Consider the following 25,263-nt stretch of genomic DNA (forward strand, 5'->3'; position numbering starts at 1 on the left):
CCCGACGATCTGGCTCCTTAAAAATACAGCCCAAAGAAGAAAAAAGATAGGAGGAAAATCCCCATTTACTACTTCTTTTAGTCAATGTCCATTTCCACCTTCAGTTTAGAAAGAAAAACAAGCAGATCTGATAGCACGAAAAAGTTAAAGCTTCCCACAGTCCCGTTTCAAGCGCTTTCCGCTTTTTAAAGCTTTGCTTTGATCTTGTCAGCAATGTCGGAAGACGGACTTCCCTTTTCTCGTCTCCCGCTTTCCGCCGAATTTACGAAATTCTTTGCCAAATTTTAAACCCCTTTACTCACGGGTATGTTGCTTGCAGTTTGGTGTTGATTTTAGGAAGAAGGATCAGCGCTCATCTGTAACAGCCGCGCGGCTTCACTTCCGCGGAAAGAGCGATGAACTCACAGCACCGCTACCCCTCCTTCACTCCGGGTCTCCTTACGGGGTCCCTTCTGTGTTTTCAGAGCAGCTTCTGGTGCCCGCCGAGTCCCACGGCCACGGGCTCACTCTACCCGTGGTTTATCTTGATGGGTCGTCGCTATGCCGCAGCGAACGACCCTTTTCCGCGGAGCCCCTCTTCAGAGAACGAAGAGGACCGCCATTACAGTTTCGCGCCGCCCCCGGAAGTCCTTGCCTAAACCAATTTTAAAGCTATATAGGGCAGCAGTTATCACCACATCTATGGCAGCAAATTTCATAAGTTAATGATGCTCTGTGTGAAGAGCTTTCTTTTATCTGCCCTGAATTTATTGCCAATCAATTTTATTGAGAGACCTTGAGTTCTTCTGTTATGAGAAAGGAAGAATATTGTCGCCTTCGCTCCCAATCACTCAGTGGGATGATATCATTTCAGGTGAGGTCCTATCCTTCTCCTGTTCAAAAGTATGAATATACTTCCCTATGCCAACAAGAAATGCCTTACATAACACAATCAAGAGTTGCTTTTGCCCTCAAGGCAGAAACATCATATTGGTGGCTGCTTATTATTGATTAAGCAGTACCAAGACACCCCATTTCCCTTCAGTCAGGTTGCCCGGCTAACAGTGAAAATGACCATTATTGGTCCCCAGGCCCAGGACCTTATATTGTGAACTCTTGAATTTAAGATCTGTTACTTTAGTTCATAAGGTCAAACTGTTAATCCTGCATGGCTTCCTAGTTGGCTTCCTCATTATTAATGCTCTTAGCAGTGTCATTCTCAGATTTATTCTCTTTATCACAGTCTTCCACCCCTCTCTAAGGTCACCAAACAAAATACTGAACAAAACCAAGCCTACAAAAAAATCCCTAAGAAGAGATTGAAAGGTTGCATTTTATCACAACCTTCCACCTTCCATTAGTTCATTACTGATTTAATGGTGTATGCAGTGGTAGCAAATATGAGCAATGCAATTCATTCTAGTGTTTAAGCACGTAATCTTATACTCACTTACTTAGAAGGAAACAACACTGAACTCAAAGGGACTTACTTCTCAGGAGACATGTACAGGATTGCACTATAAACGCCAGATCTAGGAGAAGGCTTTTGTCTTGATATTTATTTGCATTTATAATTATGATTGAATTGCACATCTAGGAAAGTCAAATACCCAACAAAGGATATATCTGACAAAAAGAAAACAATTAAATGCTCTTTGTCCATAACAGTTATTTTAAAAGTGATTATAGTGCACAATGATGTTATGCTACAAAAAACAACAACAGCATTATTAGGTGAAAAGCCAACCAAAAGCATCATAAATGGCATACTCCAAATAAAGCTAAACCCTGTGTGTGTGTGTGTGTGTGTGTGTGTGTGTGTGTTTCTATTTCTATATTGGAAAAAAAGCTCTGAGGGGAGGGTGTTCTTATGTCTCTCCCCCCCCCTCTGGCCCAGCTTTCTCGGGAATGATGACCCAGTGGGGATTTTATTGACCTTCTAACTATGTCACAGTCCATTTAAAACAAAATGGTATATGTTTTTGACAGAGGAATATGACATATTACTGTAGAAGGAGAACGGATAGACTTGAGTGATGGTAAGAAAACAACAACAAAAAGGCTCTCGGGACACACGAAGAAAACAAATCTAAGATATGATGCTGTAAATGGAAGTGAATTAGGCTTTTTATGGCAAGATTTAGCTGTAGAAGAAAAGAGAGACTGTAAGCACAGGGAGAAGTAAGCACCATTCATGCAAGTAATTTCCCCCCGTTCTTGTTTTTTTTGTAGATTCTCACCGGGATACTGTTCCCAAGAGAGGAGAAAGATAAATCACGTAAGCGTCATTTGGTGATGCATTAAGGAGGTAGTAAAAAGGTAAAGGTAAAGGATCCCTGACAGTTAAGTCCAGTCGCAGACGACTCTGGGGTTGCGGCGCTCATCTCACTTTACCGGCCGAGGGAGCCGACGTTTGTCCCCAGACAGTTTTTCCAGGTCATGTGGCCAGCATGGCTAAGCCACTTCTGGTGAAACCAGAGCAGCGCACAGAAATGCTGTTTACCTTCCTGCTGGGGCGGTACCTATTTATCTACTTGCACTTTTGAACTGCTATACCCTGTCCCCATCCACAACCACACTAGACCTGCTTCGCATCATTCTTGACTGTTCTAACCTGGCTGGAGTATGTCCTTCTTGGATGTAAAATAGGGGTGTGAGAGCTTCTGTAGAAACTTACCTACTGTACATTGGTAAAATCCACATTAATTGCTCCATTAACCCCACTCACCAATGAAATGTGCCCCCCATCCCTGTCTCTAGACAGTTGCCCAGATGTGAATGTGGCCACCACACTGAAAACAAGTTCTCTACCCCTGAAGTACAAGAATGAAAAAGTGTTTTGTTTCCTGTCCTCTTGGAAGGCTATGCACTAAGGGAGTCTAGTTTTTAGCACATGCACATACAACAGGTCACCGTAGCACACTCCTCCCCCCTCCGCCAAAAGCAAAAATGAAATGCTTACTGTGTACTAACCAAATGGAGATCCACACAGGTAGAATTGTGTTTGCATGCGTTAACGAGGCAGTCATCAATATCTTGGTCACATTTTTGTCCTGCGTACCCAGGGTTGCACAAGCAGTAGAAGCCGTCAACAACTGCAGTGTGTGAAGGGGGGGGGGAGCAGGTCAATCACATTTTGTACAAAGTTAGATTGTAACTGGAACTGCAAAACACTTAAATAATGATAGCACATAAATCCTAGAAATGTAGTCCTATTTTCTCCAGAAATATAAAGGGCAATGGAAATGGAAAGAGAGAACAAGCAAGGGGCGGGGGGAGGGAATTCAAACAGGATTGTGTAATCGTCACTGAAATGAAAAGAAGGTATGTCATACACAGGCAAACTGGATTTCTGATACAGGAGATAATGACATCAGCAGCCATTCATAACAATTAAGTAACCCACCTGGATAAATAAATAAAAATTAAAAAATTGTCCAGTAGCACCTTAGAGACCAACTAAGTTTGTTCTGGGTATAAGCTTCAGTGTGCATGCACACTTCTTCAGATACATTGAAACAGAAGTCACCAGACCCTTATATATAGTGGGAGGGTGGGGTGGGGTTTTTCTCAGAAGGGTAGTAGGAGATGGGTGATTGGCTCAATGGTTATGATAAACTTGTTGAGGAATGTTAACGACTGTCATTTGCATACTATCCCTTGCTTTTCCCTGTAGGACTAATTGCAGTTGTTAACAGTCATCAACAGGTTTACCATACTCATTGAGTCAATCACCCATCTCCTACGACCCTTCTGATAAAAACCCCACCCTTTAAAATTTTTTTATTTATTTTGACTGCGTCAGACCAACACAGCTACCTACCTGAATCTAGTATCTTGACTGGGACATCACAGAGTAGAGTGCATCTACCGCGATGTTCTGAACCCAACACAGTAGCCAATTCTTACATGGCCCCACCTGACTTAACAACAGGGCAGATTTCAACACAGTGCTAATATAAAACTAACACAAACTGCTTTACAGTTGATGTTCAGTTGCTGGATGTTTTCCTAGATGGCAGGTGTCCATCTTTCCCTTCCAGGTATTCCCCTCCACACACACCAAAAATCCCTCCCCCGAGGTGCATCTCTTCTATTGGGGAAAAGAAAAAAACTTGTGCCCTTGATATTTTGCATCTGTTATTTTTAAAAGAAATAGACAGGGAAAGAAACATTTATTATCTGGAGGTGCCATTTTCACACTGTGCCACTTTATTTAAAAGAAACTGCTCAAGAGCTGAGGTTTGACAGCCTTGATCAGCTACTCTCATGAGTTTCCATGTTTCATTCTTGCCCCCTCCCAAGCTAACAATCAGTCCTTCCTCTTTTTCATCATTAGTGATGTAAAGAGAGAAGTATCTTTGGAGAGTTACATCTATACAAGGGACCCGGTGACAGCAATGATTGCAGTTCTTACAGGCATAGATTTATTATAGCCTCACACAGGTCCCTGGGTTCTTCATTATCTCTAAGATTTACCATGTAATCTAGGCTGTCACTCAGTCTCAGCACATGTAACTGCTATTACTCTCATTAAATGCTTGGAGCCCTTTGTTCCAATACTATTTTTTCTCCCAAGACGCTTGGATTTTTCTTAATTCACAGTTTTAAGATGGAGCTAAAGCAAAGCACTTCACCTCCTTTTTAACTTGTCTATCAAATCTCAATAGTTATTTACTTCCGCAGATACTCAAATCTGAACCTGAAGGGTAAGCTTTCAAATAATTTATTATATATATATATATATATATATATATATATATATATATATATATATATGCTGAATATCCACATCTACGGAAATTTAAGCTTCTTTTCTTTTTTGCACAGCTAGTAACCATTGTTATTCTTATCCTCCATGAATTTGTTTAATTTGTAAACCACTTAGAGGTTTCCTTACAATCAAGCAGTATATACATTTTGTTAGATAAATAAATAATCTGCTTTTGAGGAAGGGCTCAATGGTTGAGCAGCTGTTTTGCATGCAATGACCCCAGGTCCCATCCCCAGCATGCCCAGGTAGGGCTGGAAGAGAACCTGGAGAGCTACTGCCAGACCCGGGGGAGTCAACCTTTTTATACCTACCGCCCAACAATGCATCTTTCTTGATGGTAAAACTTCCTTACCGCCCACCAGTGCTCAATGGAAAGAGGAGTCAGCTTGTGCCGTACAACCCCCTACCACCCACCTAGACTCCTGAAACGCCCACTAGTGGGTGGTAGGGACCAGGTTGACAACCCCTGGTATAGACAATAGGGAGCTAGATGGACCACTAGTCTGATGCAGTATACGGCAGTTTCCTATGTTAAATAAAATGGTTCAATATATATAACTTGAAAATGGACCATGTCAGACAAATATCCACCTGGACAGACAGAAAGGGGAAGTCAAAGTGATCAAGTAACCGGAGCAACTTTCTCATGAGGGAAGGTTTCAAGATTTGAGGCATTATATTTCAGAAAAAAGTAAGAAGGTGTTACTGAGCCCAACACTGGGGGCAAATCAGTGTGCTTGGTGAAGGTGAGCATCCCAGAGAGAAATGGAATAGAAGGAAATCTTTAGTCAAGAAGCTCTAACCACTGGGCTATGGTCCTCCTTCTTTGTTACTGAGTAACTTGAATACTCCTCACAAAAGAAAAACTCTAAACCTATAACCACAAGACCATTAGCAGTTTTGGCTCTGCTACAATGATGGTATCTCATCATACTACTAGCAAAGCCTCTTCACCAAAAAATTAAGACACATTCAGTCATGAAGTGAGGCTGTACCCAAACCAATTCTACAGATGGTGGGACTTCACCACCATCAAAGGCAAAGCCTTTATCAGGCATGGAGGACAACAATTCTTCCATCCAAACAAGAGAAGCAGTTGGGGAATTTATAAGTTCACATCCCCTTTGCTTGGCGCCTGTGAATTGCTTTCTGGGCCTAGTTCACTGACAACCCCAGTTTGTACCATGTCAGAAATGGGCAGATGACTCAGCCATGAGTTTAACCATTACAAATGTTTCTGTGGTTCTCTTTACTCTTTTTCCACAGAATTCGCAACAGAATTGGCACTCCATCTACAGTATTTAAAACCCATAGAGGAAGAGAAACAATGGCTAAGTTACTGACCAAGGTCAGATTTATGGAGCACTGTACTAATAAGCCCAGGGAATGTAAAGTATGGATACCTTTGAATCTATGGTTAGAGTTTACAGAACAGTGACTGATGCTTCTGACAACATTATTGCTTATAATATAATTTATTTGGGATAAGGTTTTGGAAGATTCTGAGGACATACAGACATGCTGTTCCCCTTTAAAGTTAGCAATTCTAAACAGTAACCTAACATCTTAGTCCACTGTCTACCTCTGTCTGAACAACTACAGTATAATAAACTGACTTAATTCTGTTGATTTTTATGGCACTAAATTATCCTAAAATTCTACTACTTAGATCTAATGGGAACTTGTGTCTTACCTCTATTCAACAAACACTTTTTTCCATTTCCAATGAGTTCATGAAGTGAAATATACAAAGTATACTGCCCTTCATATTTGGTTTCCCCTTGCTTGTTCCATAATAAAGATTTAACGGTAATATTTATAATCCTTCCATTTCTTAAAAAAAGTGAGAAATGCACACGGGGATTTAAACTCTGGTAAACATGGTACAGGGCTTTTTCTCTCTCCATCCCACCCCACTGGACAAGCACCCTGCTTTTCATCAGCCCTGATCTTATTTTAATGCAATATTCAAACCTATTTGTTAAACTCACTGCAAACAGTGCCTCCTTGCTCAGAGGAGCTGTTTCTGAGCACCTGAAAATTACCCAACATCAAATATACTGCACAAAAGGCATTTGGGCTAATTGAAGCATCGGATGAGACAACTTAAAAAAAAAATCATCTCATTAGAATTTCTCATTAGCTTCAATGGTGACCTCTGGAAAGATAAACCTCTGTGCCAGGAAATGAGACATCTTGGCAAAGTCCCCTTCTTTCAGGAATAGGATGCAAAGTTGTTTCCAGGGCACACGTACTGGATAGCGTTATCTGCTGATCTCCCTGAAATGTCTCAAATGCAGCTGTGAGGGTTGCACGAAAAGGAGAAACAAATGCCAAACTCACCATCGTAGCAATATCCATGGAAGCAAGGGTTGGAGCTGCACTCGTTGACGTTGATCTCACAGCGTGGGCCTTCAAAGCCCTTCAGACACTGGCACCGGAATCCAAGGGGAAAGGCAGCCAAGTCCGTCTCTTTCAGACACACTGCTCCGTTCTCACAGGGATTTCCTCCCTCACAGGGCCTGAATTCACAATTAAAACCTGGAATGAAAAGAAGACAAAAGTTGGCACCATTTAACTAATAAACTGGTTGTTACCTATCATGTGCCGTATTGTATCCTAAGTTAACTAATTAAAGACACTTGGCACAAAATCTTTTCTTATCCTTTTATCTCCCCCTCCTCATGCAAAAAATAAAATAAAATACAAATCCGGAAATTTCTTTGCTCTTCAGTTTTAGAAACAATAAAGTAATTCTTTTCTCTGTAGCCTACGCATATAAAACTAAGATGTACGGGTTGTTGTTTTTTAAATCTGATAAACAAACATTTAAACAGTGTCACAAACCAAGGCGTGCATTGCCATAGAAAGTAATGCAAAGCAGATTAATTTCTTCCAGACTTTTAAAAACAACCCCTAAAACAGCAATTTAACATGAATTTTACTATCTAACAAGACCATTGATCCATAAAATGACAGCAATAATCAATGTACTGTACTATAAAATAAATAAGACAGTGTTTGTAGTCACAAAAACAAATTAACCAAAAAAGCCTCAAAAAGAAAAACAAAAAAACAAAAGCAAAAAAATGCAGTGGTACCTTGGTTCTCGAACTTAACCCGTTCCAAAATGTTTGAAAACCAAGGCGCGACTTCTGATTGGTGCAGGCGCCCCAGAAACAATAGCCGATAGCCATATCAGATGTTCGGCTTCCGAAAAACGTTCAAAAACCAGAACACTTACTTCTGGGTTTTCAGCATTTGAGAACCAAGGTGTTTGAGAACGAAGGTACCACTATATGTCACATAGCCTGAGCAGTGTCTGTAACTCAGGAATGATGTACGTCCTTCTCCATTGGTTGTGTGTGTGGCATTTGGACCCAATAATCTGATTGGCTCAGAAAGATACTTTGCCAAATTCCAACGTTTTCCTATGAGTAGAGTTCATGTACTTGAAATAGAGTTTATGTACTTGAAATTAATTTCCTGCTGAAGCATGTATTTGCCTGTGTCTTAAAATATTATGGTTATCAACAATATTGAGAGAACGGTCTCACCATCCCTATGTGAAATATATTCCATTAAAGGAATCCAGGGACTCAACTTGGTTTGGTCAACCCCGGAGAGTCCCTGAGTCCAGGGGAGCATCTGGGGAGTGAACAGAGTCTGTTCCCAGGCTTTTCACCTGCTTCAGGTGTTCACCCTTTGCTGACCTATGATCGAGCTCTGGGTCAGTGCTACCTGCGAGTGTGTAGGGAGCTAGTCGAACCAGAGCCTATGCAACCACTCACTTTTCTGTAATCAATAAAGCTGTGGCCTAAATTCTGCCAAAAAGCAAAACTAAAATTTGAGTCAAATGTGTTTTTATTTAGGGGGGAGGTCTCTGGGTCTGAACACGCAATGGAATAATCATGAACAAGATGTCTTTCATTCAGTGCTAATTTACCTATAATGCTTATTTTCGTATCTGTAGAGATTCATTGTAATTCATTTTACCCTCTCCTAGAGCTATGTTCACCCTTCCTTTTAGCTGGACCATTTTTCTTTAACAAGTGCATCTCAAGGTGGTTATAATACAATATACAATTAAAATAATCAAATACTACCAAGCAGTCAAAAAATTGTTGATCTTTTATAGTGTTAGACGCCAATAGCCACCATGAATAGACATGTTTTCATCATTTTTCTGAAATTGTGCTGATCTTGGTACTGTACATGCCTTATTTCTGGGGAAAGCCTACTCTAGAGAGTCGGTGCCACCACAGAAAAGGCCCCTTTCCTGGACATCACCAGATGGACACAACCAGAAGGGCCTATATTAATGACCTTATTGACTGCATAAAAAGGCCCCTTTCCTGGACATCACCAGATGGACACAACCAGAAGGGCCTATATTAATGACCTTATTGACTGCATAAATCTGTTTAGAAGGTTTTCCTTCAGATAATCTGGCCCCAAGTTGTAGCATTGCCTTTAAACAATGGTGTTTTATGTCCTCAGACACTGTCACCTGTCAATAACCTAGCCACCACATTGTGTATGAGCTATAGTTTCCTGAGGACACAATATGCAGATTTTAGTGACTATGTAAGTCAGACAATATTAAATATATTTTAATATACAAACCTACATAGTTCTGCCTACCTGCGGAGTCCCCCTGAGTATGCAGACACCATTGAATTATTTTTGTATATCCCCTCTGTGTTCCAAACTTAAACAATTGAGGCCACTCAAGTTCAGTGTTAGATGGAAACATCGTGCCTCACAAGACAAAGGAATTTAGAGATACATGGTTGTACCCACTAGGATATGAACTACAATAAAGATTGATATTTCAAGGGAAATGAAAGTAAAAGCTCTAATGAGATATGTCTCAAAACTTCAGTTTCCCCGCAGCTTTTTTATTGTACTTCTATCTTTAAAAAAAGAATCCTCAGCATCTCTGTGATTTATGAGTTACATGAAATAAGTAAATTAGATTTTCACTTTAGTCAGAAAGCATAATGCAATAGAAAAAAAGAAGAAGAATCAAAGCACTCCTGGTGGATAAAAACCTAATTAAAAAGAAGCTGACACACTCCCTGGTGAACTCTGTTTGTTATTATTTAGCAAAATAATTTTAATAGGGAAAAAAGTTAATGCTGCCAAATCTCTAGGTACTACTTATTACCGGAATACTATTATCTTCATGTTCAATATTATCTCATATGATGCTTCTGTGAGACATTTCCCCCCTGTTTTATTACCTTTTATCACTTTTAAGGCTCCATCTGTACTATAATCTAAATGTGTTTTAGCATTATTGCCACGGGTTTCCCTCAAGGAAGTCTGGGACGTGTAGTTTTATGATGGCACTTCTTAGATTCCTTGTTAGCAGCCCCATGTCTCCCGAGAGAAATACAATGTTTAGGATTTTTAGGGTGGGGTTCATGAGACATACACCTTTTAAAGTTCCTAGCAGATCCATGCTACAGGGAGAAGGCAGGGAACCTGCTGAATTCAGCCCCTGCAAGTATGGCTAATGGACAGGGATGATGGGAGTTGTAGTCCAGTGTCACCTGTGTTCTCTTCCCCTCCCCTAGGGAATCACTTCCCAAAATACTACAAATACCACTGTTGAACCTTATGTTTTGAAGAAAAGATACCATTCTCACATAACATTGCCCCCCCCCTGCAGTGTCCTGCTTATAGATTAGAGGTCAAGAGTTTATATTTGTTATGAGTTGAAGGCTGAAGAGCTTTCTCTGCAAAGGCATCCCACTTGTGAAGCACACAGTTCCCTCCTTCCAGGACTCCAGGCCGTTAGACAAGCCTTCTCAATATGTTGGGCGTTATGTGGTATCTGGATGTGCCAATATGTTTCTAACTGTATTTTATTGTTTTATTGTACTTTATGCACTGGTGACCCGCCCTGCTGATCATTTGTGCAAAATATAAATCCCATAAATATATATAGTTACCTGATTGAAAGACCTGCTTCTTGCATCTCAATTACGGCAGCGGGGTGACAAACCAATTATGTCGTCCATCCAAGGAAATAGATGGATCCAAGTAGCTCCCAGAACTAAGAGATTAACCCCACAACCCTATACATGCCAACAACACAAGTAAGTCCCATTGAGGACAATGAGACTTCCAGGTAAGTGTGTATAGCAGAGGTAGGGAATCTATGTGGCCCTCCAGCTGTTCCTCAACTATAGTGCTTATCACCTGTGGTCATGCTGGCTGCAGCTGATGGGAGTTTGAGTCCAAAAGCATCTGGAGGGTCAAAGATGTTCCCCACTGCTGGTGTATAGGACTGCTGTGTCCAGAAGGACTTTAAAAAATCAACATGGGGTATAAGAGGCAGTGCTAGCCTGGTGGTATAAGCCGAATAATCCTACTTTACTTGTATAGACGAAAACAAGACCTTCATGCTCATATAACAAAAGCCAAAGAAATTATAGCCTTCAAGGAACAGAATGGAGACCAACATGTGCAGCCATGACCAACCTCTAAAATCCTCTTGCAGCTTTCAGGCTTGCAGTTAATATGCCTATCTAAATGTTTTTGCCCCTTTCCCCCACTTAATCAAAGCTTGTTCAGCACTGCAATTTCCCCACACCCACAGTTCCTTGCCTTATGATTTTGACAGGCTGCTTGGCCTCCTTTAATCGTCAGTCTTATCAGACTGTCAAACTCTTAAGCTTTTTAAAATCAACAGCTGAAGACCGCATACTATTCTGAAGGCTCACATATAGTAATTTATATTTCCCCCCTGACCTTCATGCTTATTTCATTCTCCTCAGGGGAGGGAAATATGAAGTAGCATAGAGCTATGTTAATAATGGTAGCTTAAGAACTTTCTTCTTCTTCTTCTTCTTCTTCTTCTTCTTCTTCTTCTTCTTCTTCTTCTTCTTCTTCTTCAAAAAAGTAGAATAACAGATTCTGCCTCTATTGTGTATAATAATATTATACCTCACACAGTTCCTAATTACACCTACTTTGTTTTATTTGTAATGTATATGAGTAAGAGATTATCCAGGGATCAAATGACTGTTCTGTGATAGTATTGGGGAATGAGAAAACCCCCGATGCTATTAGGTGATTGAATTAGTGAAGTATCAAAAACAGCAGGACTCAAATTGCTATCAACCGCTGCTGTAGTCTTAACTGGAAGCAGATGCTTGTTCTAAGGAAACCAGATGACATTTGCCACAAATAGCAATAATAAATGCTTAGTTTTCATTAAGATGGTAAACCTTCGCCTGGCCTATACAGTGGTACCTCTGGTTAAGAACTTAATTTGTTCCGGAGGTCCGTTCTTAACCTGAAACCATTCTTAGCCTGAGAACTACTTTAACTAATGGGGCCTCACACTGCTGCCGCGCAATTTCTGTCCTCATCCTAAGGTAAAGTTCTTAATCCAAGGTACTACTTCCAGGATAGTGGAGTCTGTAACCTGAAGTGTTTGTAACCCAGGGTGTTTGTATCCTGAGGTGTTTGTAACCTGAGGTACCACTGTACAACTTTAGATTTTAGGTGGGGGTCACATGAAGGGATTCTCCCTTATACAGCCCCATCATCGCTACGTGCCTTTAAAAATGAGTTTATTAGGGAGAAGCATTCTAGACTGTTTCTCCTGATACACTAGTTTTTTGTGCACAGGGATATTTCTTGTACGCAGGAACATTCAGCATGGCTTGAGATCCTGCACACATACCTCCAATATACAAAAAGGGAATGCAAGTGCTGGTTCTCAGTGTCTTCAGGATCAGATCAGTGAGGCGAGCTGCCTCAAAGTCCCTTTAGGACCTGCTTCTTTGGGAGGAAGAGGAGTGGACACTTGAAGTCAATTCTGGGGGCACTTTAAATTCCCCCCCCCCTTCTAAAAGATGTTGCCATTCAGCTCTGCCCAGCAGCCGTTCCTGTACTGGCCTGATAGAGTAAAAGTGGAAAAGAAGCTGGGCAGCCAGTGATAACCTGTCCACCTTTTCTTCTAGCTTGTGCTCTGCTGGAGAACTGCTTGGGGTTGTGTCAGGTTTCTAGTCCCAGAAAAACTTCCTTCTTCTTTTTTGGAGCTTCAAACACAGTAGTCAGTGCAAAGCTTCCTGCATGTGGTTTTGGCTCTCTGAAATGGAGCCAAGAGAGGTGGGAATCGTAATCCTTGGCAGGGGGTCTTGCGGGGTTGGGAAGGCCCTGTGTCAGCTGCTTCCAAAGAGATCTGAGCACCAAAGCAATCAAGAGCGAAGGGTAAACAGCTGATCTCTTTCCTGCTGTGCAGTGACCCTGTATGAGTCAGCTTCACAGAGCTTCTTTTAAAAAATATGACGCTCCCTGAACTACGTCTCTGTGGGGAATTTCTGCAGAGCACCGAAAATGACAGACACTGTCACTTCCCTCTCCACTCTGCTTGCATCAAGTGCTATAATTTCTCCTGCAACTGTTTGTTTTTAAAGCACTATCTTTATCAATCCAGCAGCACTAACACATGGCAAAAGGACTGGCTATCCCTGGGAATTTTCACTAGATAACACTGGGAATACTTCACAGATTCAATTAAATACATTGCCCCACACATACACACAAATACATAAATGCATCTGTAAGTATGTCCCAGCACACACAATGTGGCATTTCTCTTCACGAGAAATCAGGAAATTTGGTGTCCAAGGACAGTCATAAAAAGAAACGTTTCTGGAACAGAATACATTGACCAAATACGTGTGTGAAATTTCACAACTTCAGATACGCTCCCGCTTGCATGACAGAATAAGCTATGCAAAACTGTCACTGAACAGAAGTGTTGCCTTTTTTATTTTTAAGTGTTAACTGTCATAAAAGCTCTTTTAGTTTTTCTTCAGGGAGAGTGGCATTTAAAGTCACTTTCCATTTATATTTTCTCCAGTGGCCAAGGTTGGGGTGGGGTGGCAGGGAATATAAATCATATTTTTGTACAATTTAAAAATAGTAGCAAACTTCAGCAAAGGAACATTCCCCCTCCCCCATTTCCCAAATGTTCCCCGTGTTTGCACTCCATCATGTCTGGTATCACAACAGTTGTGTCCCCACACCTCCCATTTTCTGTTCCTGTCACTGCATTTCTAATAACAAAGCTAAAAGGTTTTTCAAGGTTACTGTGAATCACCTCAAGGTTTTATGGGGGGGGGGGGGAATTAATGAAAATTATTGCGTGGGATTTTTTTCTGCCTATTACAATGCCACTGAAAGATGTTGACTAATGTCACACACAGCTGAGACTTTGTAACTACTTGAAGACAGGGCTGTGATTTGTGAGGAAAAGCATTGACTTTCCCAATGATGGGCTATTAGCACCTCTAAAGCAAATGACCACAATTATTTCTATTTGTCCACATATAAGAAATCTACATCATAATTTCTAATCAATCTCCATTTCAGCCTAGTAGCTTTAAATAATGGGTTTTCTGGAATGCATCACTAATACTATGCTCATGAGAACTGTAGGAAATAAGACTCAAACATGTAAGGTAGAATTTTATTTGCTTTTGATGTGAAATTTTCAAACTAAATACTAGAAAAAAAGCTCTTACGATTTGCTTTTTATAACTTTGGCTGAATATTGTAAAATGATTTCTGATGACTTTGACAAAGGCTAAATTCAGCTTTAAACTTGCTATCAGTTGCATCCGTTGGATGATTTGTTCTATCAGTGTTATGCCAAATCCATTCTTCAATTTCTTTAATGTTTTCTTTCATGTTTTTTTCTTATCACGTGCCCCTGCACTTCTAGTTCTTCCCCTCCTTGATTTGGATGATCATAAACGCTTCCCTCAATCCTTGGTGGGGGGTGTGTGATTTAGTCTGGATACTGTTGTCAGCTTTCGTCCCCCGAATCAGTTTAAAAGCAGCTGTGCCACCTTTTTATTTTAATTGCCAACAGTCTGTTTCCATCCTGGTTCAGGTGGAGCCTATCCTTTTTGTATAGGCCTCACTTGTACCAAAATTTCCTCAGTGTCTGACAAACCCAAACCCCTCCTCTTCATCCTCTCATTCACTCAGCTGTGACTGTCTAGCCTGGAACAGACAGTATTTCAGAAAAATCTTCCTTGAATTTCATGGCTTTCCTCCTACCTAGCAACTTAAATTTTACTTCCCAAACCACACGACAATATGTCCCCTTGTTAGTGGTACCAACATGAACCTCAACTACAGACTCTTCTCCAGCGCTATCTACCAGGCTGCCTAGACTATTTGTGACATCTGCAATCATTGCACCAGGAAGGCAGTCTGCATGCACATTACAAACCAAGTTATCCAAAGATTCACTCACTACTAGGAGACACTCACTCCTGTTTCCTCAGCACAGGAGGGTAACGTTATAATGTAAACAGTCGCCCCCCACTGTTGAGTGAACATTCCTTCAAGTAAGCAGAAGGAGCTTTGGATCAAAAAACTGCTCCTTGCAATTAATTTTTCAAAGCATATCCAGTCGCCATAAAAATATGTGTTTGGAATCAGGGAAGCCCTAAAATATTCCATGGAAAGGGCATTTTTGCCATGTTTCATGGTGGATACCAAATTATGTGAATTGTTTTCCTCCACAAGATGAGGGAGGAATATGAGCTCCCTTCCTCCCTCCCCTCAAAAAACCTGTGGCTGGAAAAAGCAGCTCTTAGCACCTTCAGCACAGACCCCGGAGAGTCACAAATCAATAACATTAACAAGGCCATGCAGTCATGCCAAATACAAACAGGACACACTCTTTGACACCATGCAGAAAGAACAGAAATTGTATGCCATACCTGAGTAAAGTTCTGGAGGGGGGGGAGGGGAAAAAAACAGATGCGAAATGCCAGATTATTCCAAGAAACAAACACGTCTGAAGAAAATATATCTCTCTCTGTATAATGAACCAAGTTTGCTTCACTTGCTTATTATTTCATGTTTCATAGTGTTTCTTTAAGAGACAGTTTACAGTATGAGAGTATTTGGGTCAAATTGTGAGTACAGCGTACATATTTAGAGACGGGCTTAAGTGAGTCATGTCAGGTGAGTTCTCTGAGTCTGCTCTGAGAACGATTTGGTCAGATACCATCCACCATTAAGAATAAACTTACAAGGCCCCACATCCTGTAAAATCCATGGTCACTAATCCAGGATAGTCATTTCTCCCAATCAAACTGTGAACTGGACTTTACTGATGAATGTTTGGAAGATGCACATATAGATTCATTAGGAAAGCAGAAATCTCAAGAGTTGCTGTGATTATATATATATATATATATATATATATATATATATATATATATATATATATGCTTTCGTAGATTTTCACGGGTACAGGAATGTAGGTTTTGGTGTCTTCGGGTGTCTTCCCGTGTAAGAGTTGGGGTGTCTAGGCGACGTTTCGACGAGGTCTCACTCGTCATCTTCAGGCTGGTGCTTTCGGCTTCTTGTTACTAGAACAGAGCAGGATCTCAGTGTTTGAGTTCCTATAAATACTGTTGAGGGGGTGTGGTGTATAGCCTCCAACGTTCTGGGCAGAGAGGAAGTTCCTAGGTTAATGTGCCTTTTCTTCTTTTGTTCATTAATTACTTGAGGGATATCTTGAGTGATTACTTGAGTGATATTCTGAGTACCACTTAGGAGGGTCATTAGGTGTGGATTAGTTGCTAAAGCTTTCGTGTCTTGACCTCTTGACCTTGTGAAGAGTTTTTCTGAGAAGATGGCTGTACTGCACTTAGTTGTGCTCTGGCTTGGCTTCGTGTATAGGGGCGAGCTGTGGTTTTGTGCCCTGTGTCAGCCAGATCTGTGTAGGGATTGCAGGGGGGTGCAGCATCCGGAGGTGCCACTATGGTTTGGCTACTGGATGGTGTCTGTAATTTATCTGTGGAGATGGTCTGGGTTTGGGTCTGGTGTGGTTGATTGGAGATGGCGTTCTGTGTGCCTCTGGTTCTGGTGTCGGTTTTTGTGGGGAGGGCTAATTTCCAGATGTCTGGTAGGCGGGACGTGTCGTCACGCTTGTTCATGTTGTGAGGGTGTTTCTCTATCTCGATGGCTTCCATGATTATTCTCTTGTGGTGATGTTCCATGTTAAAGAGCAATTTGGAATCTGCAAAATTAATTTCGTGTCCTGTTTCTTTCATGTGTTGGTAAAGAGAGGAAGTTTTTTCTTCTTTTTTGACGGCATTCTTGTGTTCTGCGATACGTGCATTTATTCGTCTGTGCATTTATTCGTGAAATACCCTGCAAAGTCTGCCCAGCCACGTACATTGGACAAACAAACAGACGAATAAATGCACGTATCGCAGAACACAAGAATGCAGTTGGAATGCAGATTCCAAATTGCTCTTTAACATGGAACATCACCACAAGAGAATAATCATGGAAGCCATCGAGATAGAGAAACACCCTCACAACATGAACAAGCGTGACGACACGTCCCGCCTACCAGACATCTGGAAATTAGCCCTCCCCACAAAAACCGACACCAGAACCAGAGGCACACAGAACGCCATCTCCAATCAACCACACCAGACCCAAACCCAGACCATCTCCACAGATAAATTACAGACACCATCCAGTAGCCAAACCATAGTGGCACCTCCGGATGCTGCACCCCCCTGCAATCCCTACACAGATCTGGCTGACACAGGGCACAAAACCACAGCTCGCCCCTATACACGAAGCCAAGCCAGAGCACAACTAAGTGCAGTACAGCCATCTTCTCAGAAAAACTCTTCACAAGCTCAAGAGGTCAAGACACGAAAGCTTTAGCAACTAATCCACACCTAATGACCCTCCTAAATGGTACTCAGAATATCACTCAAGAAATCTCTCAAGATATCCCTCAAGTAATTAATGAACAAAAGAAGAAAAGGCACACTAACCTGGGAACTTCCTCTCTGCCCAGAACGTTGGAGGCTATAAACCACACCCCCTCAACAGTATTTATAGGAACTCAAACACTGAGATCCTGCTCTGTTCCAGTAACAAGAAGCCGAAAGCACCAGCCTGAAGATGACGAGTGAGACCTCGTCGAAACGTCGCCTAGACACCCCAACTCTTACACGGGAAGACACCCGAAGACACCAAAACCTGCATATATATATATATATATATATATATATATATATATATATATATATATATTACATTGTGTGTTTATTCTGAGGATGTCATTAATATATAATGGCTTGAATTTAGAATCAATGCAGAAATGGCACTGATATGTATTCACACACGTACCGGTTTGTAATCCAATTTGTTGTAACATGGAGTTTCTTTTAAGAAACTGGATGAGCAAATGCCTCAGAACTGAGGAAAATACATCTACACTGAAGTCTACCTTATGATAACAGCCTATATTGTTAATAATTATTATATTGTTAATAGTTTAGATATCACAGGGTTCTCCCCTATGAGCGCTTCTCATGTATGCAAACACTTTGCATAATTCACACTTTGCAAAATTCACTTGATGTTGCTTTCATCAAAATGCCAGCCTGTATTCTCCCCATCTCCCAATTTAATCCAAGAAAAGTCCTATGGCTGGTAGGCAACTGATTTGTTCCGGATCTTCACTTGCACAACAGAACTTGCGTCCCTCCTCTCTTCAGGTGCACCCATTCTCTCCACAAATATTCTCCAGTGGGTTGGAGGGAGACCCATAATAGGTTTCAGGGAATGCACAAGATATGGAGGGGGGAGTTATGTTGTGCAAGCAGAAATTCTTGAACTGATGAAACAAAAATTAGATTATTATTATTTTTTTTAAAAAAAACAACTATTGTCAATGACCTGTTTGCAACCCATTTACAATATTAAGCCCCCCTCTGGAAACATCCAAAGCGGGCATTTTGTTGTTGTTTCACCATTATCTTAAAATGATATTGGGCCCACCATAAGCTTATTACATCACTTGTTAACTTGCCCTAATAGTTTCACTATGCTACGCTGCCCTGAAAGGTCAGTCCTTAAAAATGTTGGCCATTATTAGAATTAATTTGGAGCTCCCAGTAGGGGTGTTTGACTGCTATTCTCTCAAATATCAACTAGGGAACCCAATACATTCAGGAAACATTAGCTGGATTAATGGAACAGCATCTTGGTGATCAAGGTGAGAGAGGGGACTGAATTCATTATCATTACTATGCCAGATTTCCCCAGAAATGGGGGATGTGTGGCCCTTCAGATGTTTTTGGAATGCAGCTGCCACTATCCCCAGCAGTACTGACTAGGACTGATGGGAACTGTACTCCAACAACACCTGGAGGGTTTCTCTGTGCCTGCCATTTGTTAATTAAATGATATAACCAGATGATGTTTTCCTATCTTTCTTTGACTGAAGGTACATCAGAGCCACCTTCATGGATGACAAATCCTGTATGAAGGGCAAGATGGATATAGCCACCTGGGAATCTTAGCTTAACTTTTCTTAAAAACCAGGGTTTATTTCACATTAACATGCATGGACCAATTTTATATAAAAATATTGGAGTGGAGTCCCTGCATGGATATTTGATCCTGACTGCTTCCGCCACAGAATCCAAACAGATGTGACCAGAAAACACCATCGCTTACAACAAAATCTAAACCATGCTGAAAGGAGAGCCATAAATAATCTCAGAAACAACCCAGATATTATAATTAAAGAAGCAGACAAAGGTGGAGCTGTCGTTATCATGAACAAAACTGACTACATTCAGGAGGCTCACAAACAACTTTCCAATACCGCCTTTTACACAAAATTGGACTCAGACCCCACACAAGAATACAAGAAAGAACTAAACAAGATTGTTAAGGAGCTACCCCCCCACATCCAAGAACAGATCCTCACCAACACACCAACAGAACCTCGACCAGGAACTTTCTATCTTCTACCCAAAATACACAAACCAGGAAATCCAGGACGCCCCATCATTTCAGGTATTGGCACTGTTACAGTGGGTGTCTGCGGTTATATGGACTCTGTTCTGAAACCATATGCCATCAGTGCTCCCAGCTATGTACGTGACACCACAGATTTTCTGAGGAAAATACAATCTTTAAATAATCTTCCCAACAATACTATACTAGCTACTATGGATGTGGAATCTCTGTATACCAACATCCCACACAACGATGGTTTACAAGCTATAAGGAACACCATTTCAGATAAAACCACAGCGGACCTTGCCACCAAACTCTGCCAATTTGTCCTTACCCACAACAACTTCAAATTCGGTGATGACCTGTTCCTTCAGATCAGCGGCACAGCAATGGGCACCCGCATGGCCCCACAGTATGCCAACATCTTCATGGCAGATTTAGAACAACGTTTCCTGAACTCCTACCCACTCAAACCTCTCTTGTACCTGCGATACATTGACGATATTTTTATCATCTGGACACATGGTCAACAGACCCTGGACACCTTTCACCAGAAATTTAATGATTTTCACCCCACAATCAACCTTACAATGAATCAATCTATGCAAGAAATACATTTTTTGGACACTACTATAAAAATACAGGATGGGCGCATAGACACCACCTTATACCGCAAACCAACTGACCGACAAACATATCTACATGCCTCCAGCTACCATCCCAAACATACCAAACAGTCCATTGTATACAGCCAGGCACTACGTTACAGCCGCATCTGTTCCAACTCTACAGACAGAGACTCTCACCTAAGAGATCTACAGCAAACCTTCTCAGAACTAAAATACCCAGCAGATGAAGTTAGACAACAGATCAACAGAGCCAGACTGATACCCAGAGAGAACTTGCTGCAAGACAGACCCAAAAAAGAAAATAACAGAACACCTCTAGTCATCACATACAGCTCCCAAGTTAAAACAGTACAACGCATCATCAGAGATCTACAACCTCTCCTGGACAATGACAGTTCTCTTTCTCAAGCTCTGGGAGGAAGACCTTTCATTGCCTACAGACAGCCACCCAATCTTAAACAACTCCTAACCCACAATAATACTACAACCAGACTTAACACAGACACTGGCACCAGAGCCTGCAATAAACCCAGATGCCAACTTTGCTGCCACATACACCCGGACAACACCATTACTGGCCCCAACAACATCACACATACCATCTCGGGACTATTTAATTGCTCATCGTCTAACATTGTGTATGCCATCAAATGCCAACAGTGTCCTTCAGCTCTCTATATTGGACAAACAGGCCAAACCTTACGCCAAAGAATAAACGGACATAAATCTGACATCAAGAATCACAAAACAGAGAAACCAGTAGGAGAACACTTCAATCTCCCAGGACATTCTATACAAGATCTCAAAGTAGCTGTTTTACTACAAAGGAATTTCAGAAACAGACTGGAAAGAGAAGCTGCTGAATTACAACTCATTACCAAACTTAAAACAATGGAAAAACCTGGGCTGAACAAAGACATTGGATTCTTATCTCACTATACATGACTAAACCATTTCTCACCTCCTCACCCCTTGCCTTCTCCTGTAAGACCTATTACAGTCGTTAAGAGTCGTCAACAGGCTCTCCCAGCTATCTGCCTTATCTCCCATTCCCACCACCCTTCTGAGTAACACCCCTCCCCACCTTCTCACTATATAGAAGGATCTGGCAACTTCTGTTTCAGTGTATCTGAAGAAGTGTGCATGCACACGAAAGCTCATACCAAGAACTAACTTAGTTGGTCTTTAAGGTGCTACTGGAAGGAATTTTTTTATTTTGATCCTCCTTGTAACTCATGGTCCCTGTTGTCCTTCAGCCCTATGCCCACTCCAATTTTACACGCTTTCAACCTTGGCTGAAGTATTTTGTGAGAGCCCAAAGGTTACTAAGATGGTAATTAAGCAAATCAAAATGCCCATGAACAGATTTTGGCATGTCTGTTCCTGACAAATCAGGCCTGGGTCATGGCAAATTTCAGCAGTGCGATTGAAGTTATGTCATGCTTAGGACCTGAAGGCTATTCAACAGACATAGACAAACTCGGCCCTCCAGATGTTTTGGGACTACAATTCCCATCATCCCTGACTACTGGTCCTGTTAGCTAGGGATGATGGGAGTTGTAGTCCCAAAACATCTGGAGGGCCGAGTTTGCCTTTGCCTGCTATTCAACATCCAAATAGATTTAACAAAATCATTTGGTGATGCTGCACCAAGACCTGCAGCAACCAGAGATAAAGTGTTTTAAATTGGGAGATACTGCTTTCATATTTCAGGAGAGTCTCAGATCTGAGAGATATTTGTGTTATGATAGCTGCAACTCTCCATTGAGCCATATCACAAAATATGTAGTCTGTGATCACTGAAAGCTAATTGTTCATTTCGTCCATTATCTTTACTCTCCTGTCTCGCCTCTGTCACGAGCACTTAAAAACCTTTTACTTATAATCCAATTTCTTCTTTTTTTTATAATAATTTTTATTGCATTTTTCCAGTTTCAGATAGTACAGAAAGAAGAAAAAACAGAAAAGATAAAAAGAAAAAAAAAAATCAAACCATTCCAACAACTTATTTCATCTTCTATCGGACTTCCCCACATCTCCCGCATAATGCATTCTTATCAATAAATTTAATCAGCAAGTTGTAACCTTGTTTCGCGTGTTTCTTTGTACTTTCAATTAGAATTTGAGTTTAAATCCCTTGTTTTCCAATTACTCTAAAAACATAACATATTATCACTTTTAACAATTTAAACATTGGTTCTTTCAAAGATGTTATCCAATTTCATATAAAATCCACTTTCATTACTGGGGCTAACCTTCTAAATCATGCGGCATATTATAGTTCATATAACTTATAATGTTTTTGTAGATAGTCTTTAAATTTTTCCCAGTCCTCCTCCATCGTCTCTTCTCCCAAGTCTCGGATCCTGGCAGTCATCTCGGCTAATTCCATGTAGTTCATCAGTTGCGTCTGCCAATCTTCCAGTGTGGGCAAATCTTGAGTCTTCCAATACTTAGCGATAAGAATTCTTGCTGCTGTAGTAGCATACATAAAAAACGTTCTGTCCTTCTTTGACACCTTTTGGCCGACAATGCCCAAGAGGAAGGCCTCCGGTTTCTTAGGAAAGGTGTACTTAAACACCTTTTTTAACTCATTGTAAATCATTTCCCAGAAGGCCTTCACTTTTGGACAAGTCCACCACAGGTGAAAGAATGTCCCTTCAGCCTCCTTGCATTTCCAACATTTATTATCAGACAAATGGTATATCTTAGCAAGCTTGACTGGGGTCATGTACCACCTGTATACCATTTTCATGATGTTTTCTTTCAGAGCATTACATGCAGTAAACTTCATACCGGTGGTCCATAACCTTTCCCAGTCCTCCGACATGATATTGTAACCAATGTCCTGAGCCCATTTTATCATGGCTGATTTGGCTATCTCATCCTGAGTATTCCATTTAAGCAGCAAGTTATACATTCTCGATAATAACTTGGTCTTTGGTTCTAACAACTCTGTCTCAAGTTTCGATTTTTCCACCTGGAATCCTATTTTTTTGTCTAGCTTAAACACCTCGTTAATTTGGGCATAATGAAACCAATCTTGCACCTTACCCTTTAATTTTTCAAAGCTCTGCAACCTCCAATTACCTCCAATGTTTTCTAGTATTTCCCAATATTTCGGCCAGCCGGCCTCCATATTAGGTTTTTTCCGAGCCTTGGCCTCTATTGGTGAGACCCACCTCGGAGTTTTACTTTCCAGTAAGTCTTTGTATTTTTTCCAGACCATAAATATTGCTTTTCTGACAATATGGTTTTTGAACATTCCATATGTTTTAGCCTTGTCATACCACAGGTACGCATGCCAACCTAACGAATTGTTAAAGCCTTCCAGATCTAGGACATCAGTGTTTTCTAGCAGAATCCAATCTTTCATCCAGCAGAAGGCAGCAGCTTCATAGTATAACCTTAAGTCTGGCAGGGCAAAACCCCCTCTCTCCTTTGCGTCAGTTAGTATTTTAAACTTTATTCAGGGCTTTTTGCCCTGCCAAACAAATTTCGATATATCCTTCTGCCACTTTCCAAAACATTCCACTCTGTCCACAACCTGCAAGGCTTGAAACAAAAACAACATTTTTGGCAAAACGTTCATTTTTATAGCTGCGATTCGGCCTAACAAGGATAGTTTCAGTCTTGACCAGATTTCTAGATCTTTTTTGACTTCTGTCCAACATTTCTCATAATTATCTTTAAATAAGTTCAAGTTCTTAGAGGACAGATTGACCCCCAGGTATTTCACTTTTTTAACAATGTTTAGTTCTGTTTCCTTCTGAAACTCCTCTGTTTCAGTAGCTGTCAAATTTTTCCCTAAAACCTTAGTTTTTTGTTTATTCAGCTTAAAACCCGCCACCCGACCAAATTTCTGAATCAATTCTAAAACTCTTTTTGTACTAGCTTCTGGCTCCTGTAATGTCAAAACCAAGTCATCTGCAAATGCTTTCAATTTGTATTGTTTCGCTCCGACCCGTATTCCTTGTACCTGCCGATCTTTCCTAATCATATTCAGCAACACCTCCAGGACCGAAATAAATAATAAAGGGGAAAGGGGGCACCCCTGTCTTGTTCCTTTTTCAATGTAAAATTCTTCTGTCACCACATTGTTCACTATCAACTTAGCCTTTTGTTCTGAATAAATTGCATCTATTCCATTCTCAAACCCCCGTCCCACTCCCATCCCTTCCAAATTTTTCTTCATAAACTTCCAAGAAATATTATCAAAGGCCTTCTCTGCATCAATAAATATAAGCACTGCTTTGGTGTTAATATTTGTTTGCAACAGTTCCAAGATGTCAATAATATTCCTGGTATTATCAAACAAATGCCTGCCTGGGAGAAAGCCTGCTTGGTCCTTATGAATCACTTCATTAAGTACTTTTTTAACTCTATTTGCCAAAATGTCTGCAAATATTTTATAATCCACATTTAGGAGTGAGATGGGACGGTAGTTCTTAAGTTGAGTCTTTTCAGTTTCCACTTTAGGTATCAATGTGATGAATGCTTCTTTCCACGTTTCTGGTGCCCTCCCTCCCCCCATAATCTGATTGCAAACCTCCATTAAAGGTTGTATCAGGTAGTCTTTTAACGTCCTATAATACTTGGAGGTAAGTCCATCAGGGCCTGGAGATTTGCCTAGCTGCATGTTCTGAATGGCATCCTCAATTTCCTGTTGTGTTATTTTGGAATTTAAGATTACTCTCTTCTCCTGAGATAGTTCTGGTAGGCCATTGTCTTTCAGAAATTGTTCTATCTCAGTCGCTTCCTCAGACCCTTGGGTATATAGTTTTTTAAAGTATTTCTGGAAACACTTTCTAATTTCTCCCGGTTTCTGAATGTTTTTCCCTTCAACTTCTAAGTTGGTAACGTAGTTTAATTTTTGTCTCTTTTTCAACTGCCAAGCCAACAGTTTCCCACATTTATTCGCTGATTCAAAAGATCTTTGTTTCATTTGTTTAATTTTCCATTCCACTTCTTGGTTAATCAATTTCGTATATTGTGACTGGTGGAATTTAATTTCTCTTAAAATCTCCTTTGATTTTGGATTCAGTCTTA

At 40.8% G+C, this 25,263-nt stretch overlaps 1 protein-coding gene across 8 annotated transcripts in view; it reads right to left on the minus strand.

The window, feature by feature from the left end:
• The window catches only part of EYS (eyes shut homolog), a 537,363-nt gene that overhangs the window by 474,999 nt on the left and 37,101 nt on the right, over positions 1–25,263 (minus strand). For all 8 annotated transcript variants that reach the window (XM_081187035.1, XM_081187037.1, XM_081187041.1 and 5 more), the window contains 2 exons: positions 7,097–7,294; positions 2,953–3,074 (listed from right to left, as the gene is read on the minus strand). In XM_081187035.1, coding sequence (XP_081043161.1) covers positions 2,953–3,074; positions 7,097–7,294 — 320 coding nt within the window. The remainder of the gene's footprint in view (positions 1–2,952; positions 3,075–7,096; positions 7,295–25,263) is intronic.

Source organism: Podarcis bocagei (genome assembly GCF_964188305.1).
Source record: "Podarcis bocagei genome assembly, chromosome: 3".
Lineage (NCBI taxonomy): Eukaryota > Metazoa > Chordata > Lepidosauria > Squamata > Lacertidae > Podarcis > Podarcis bocagei.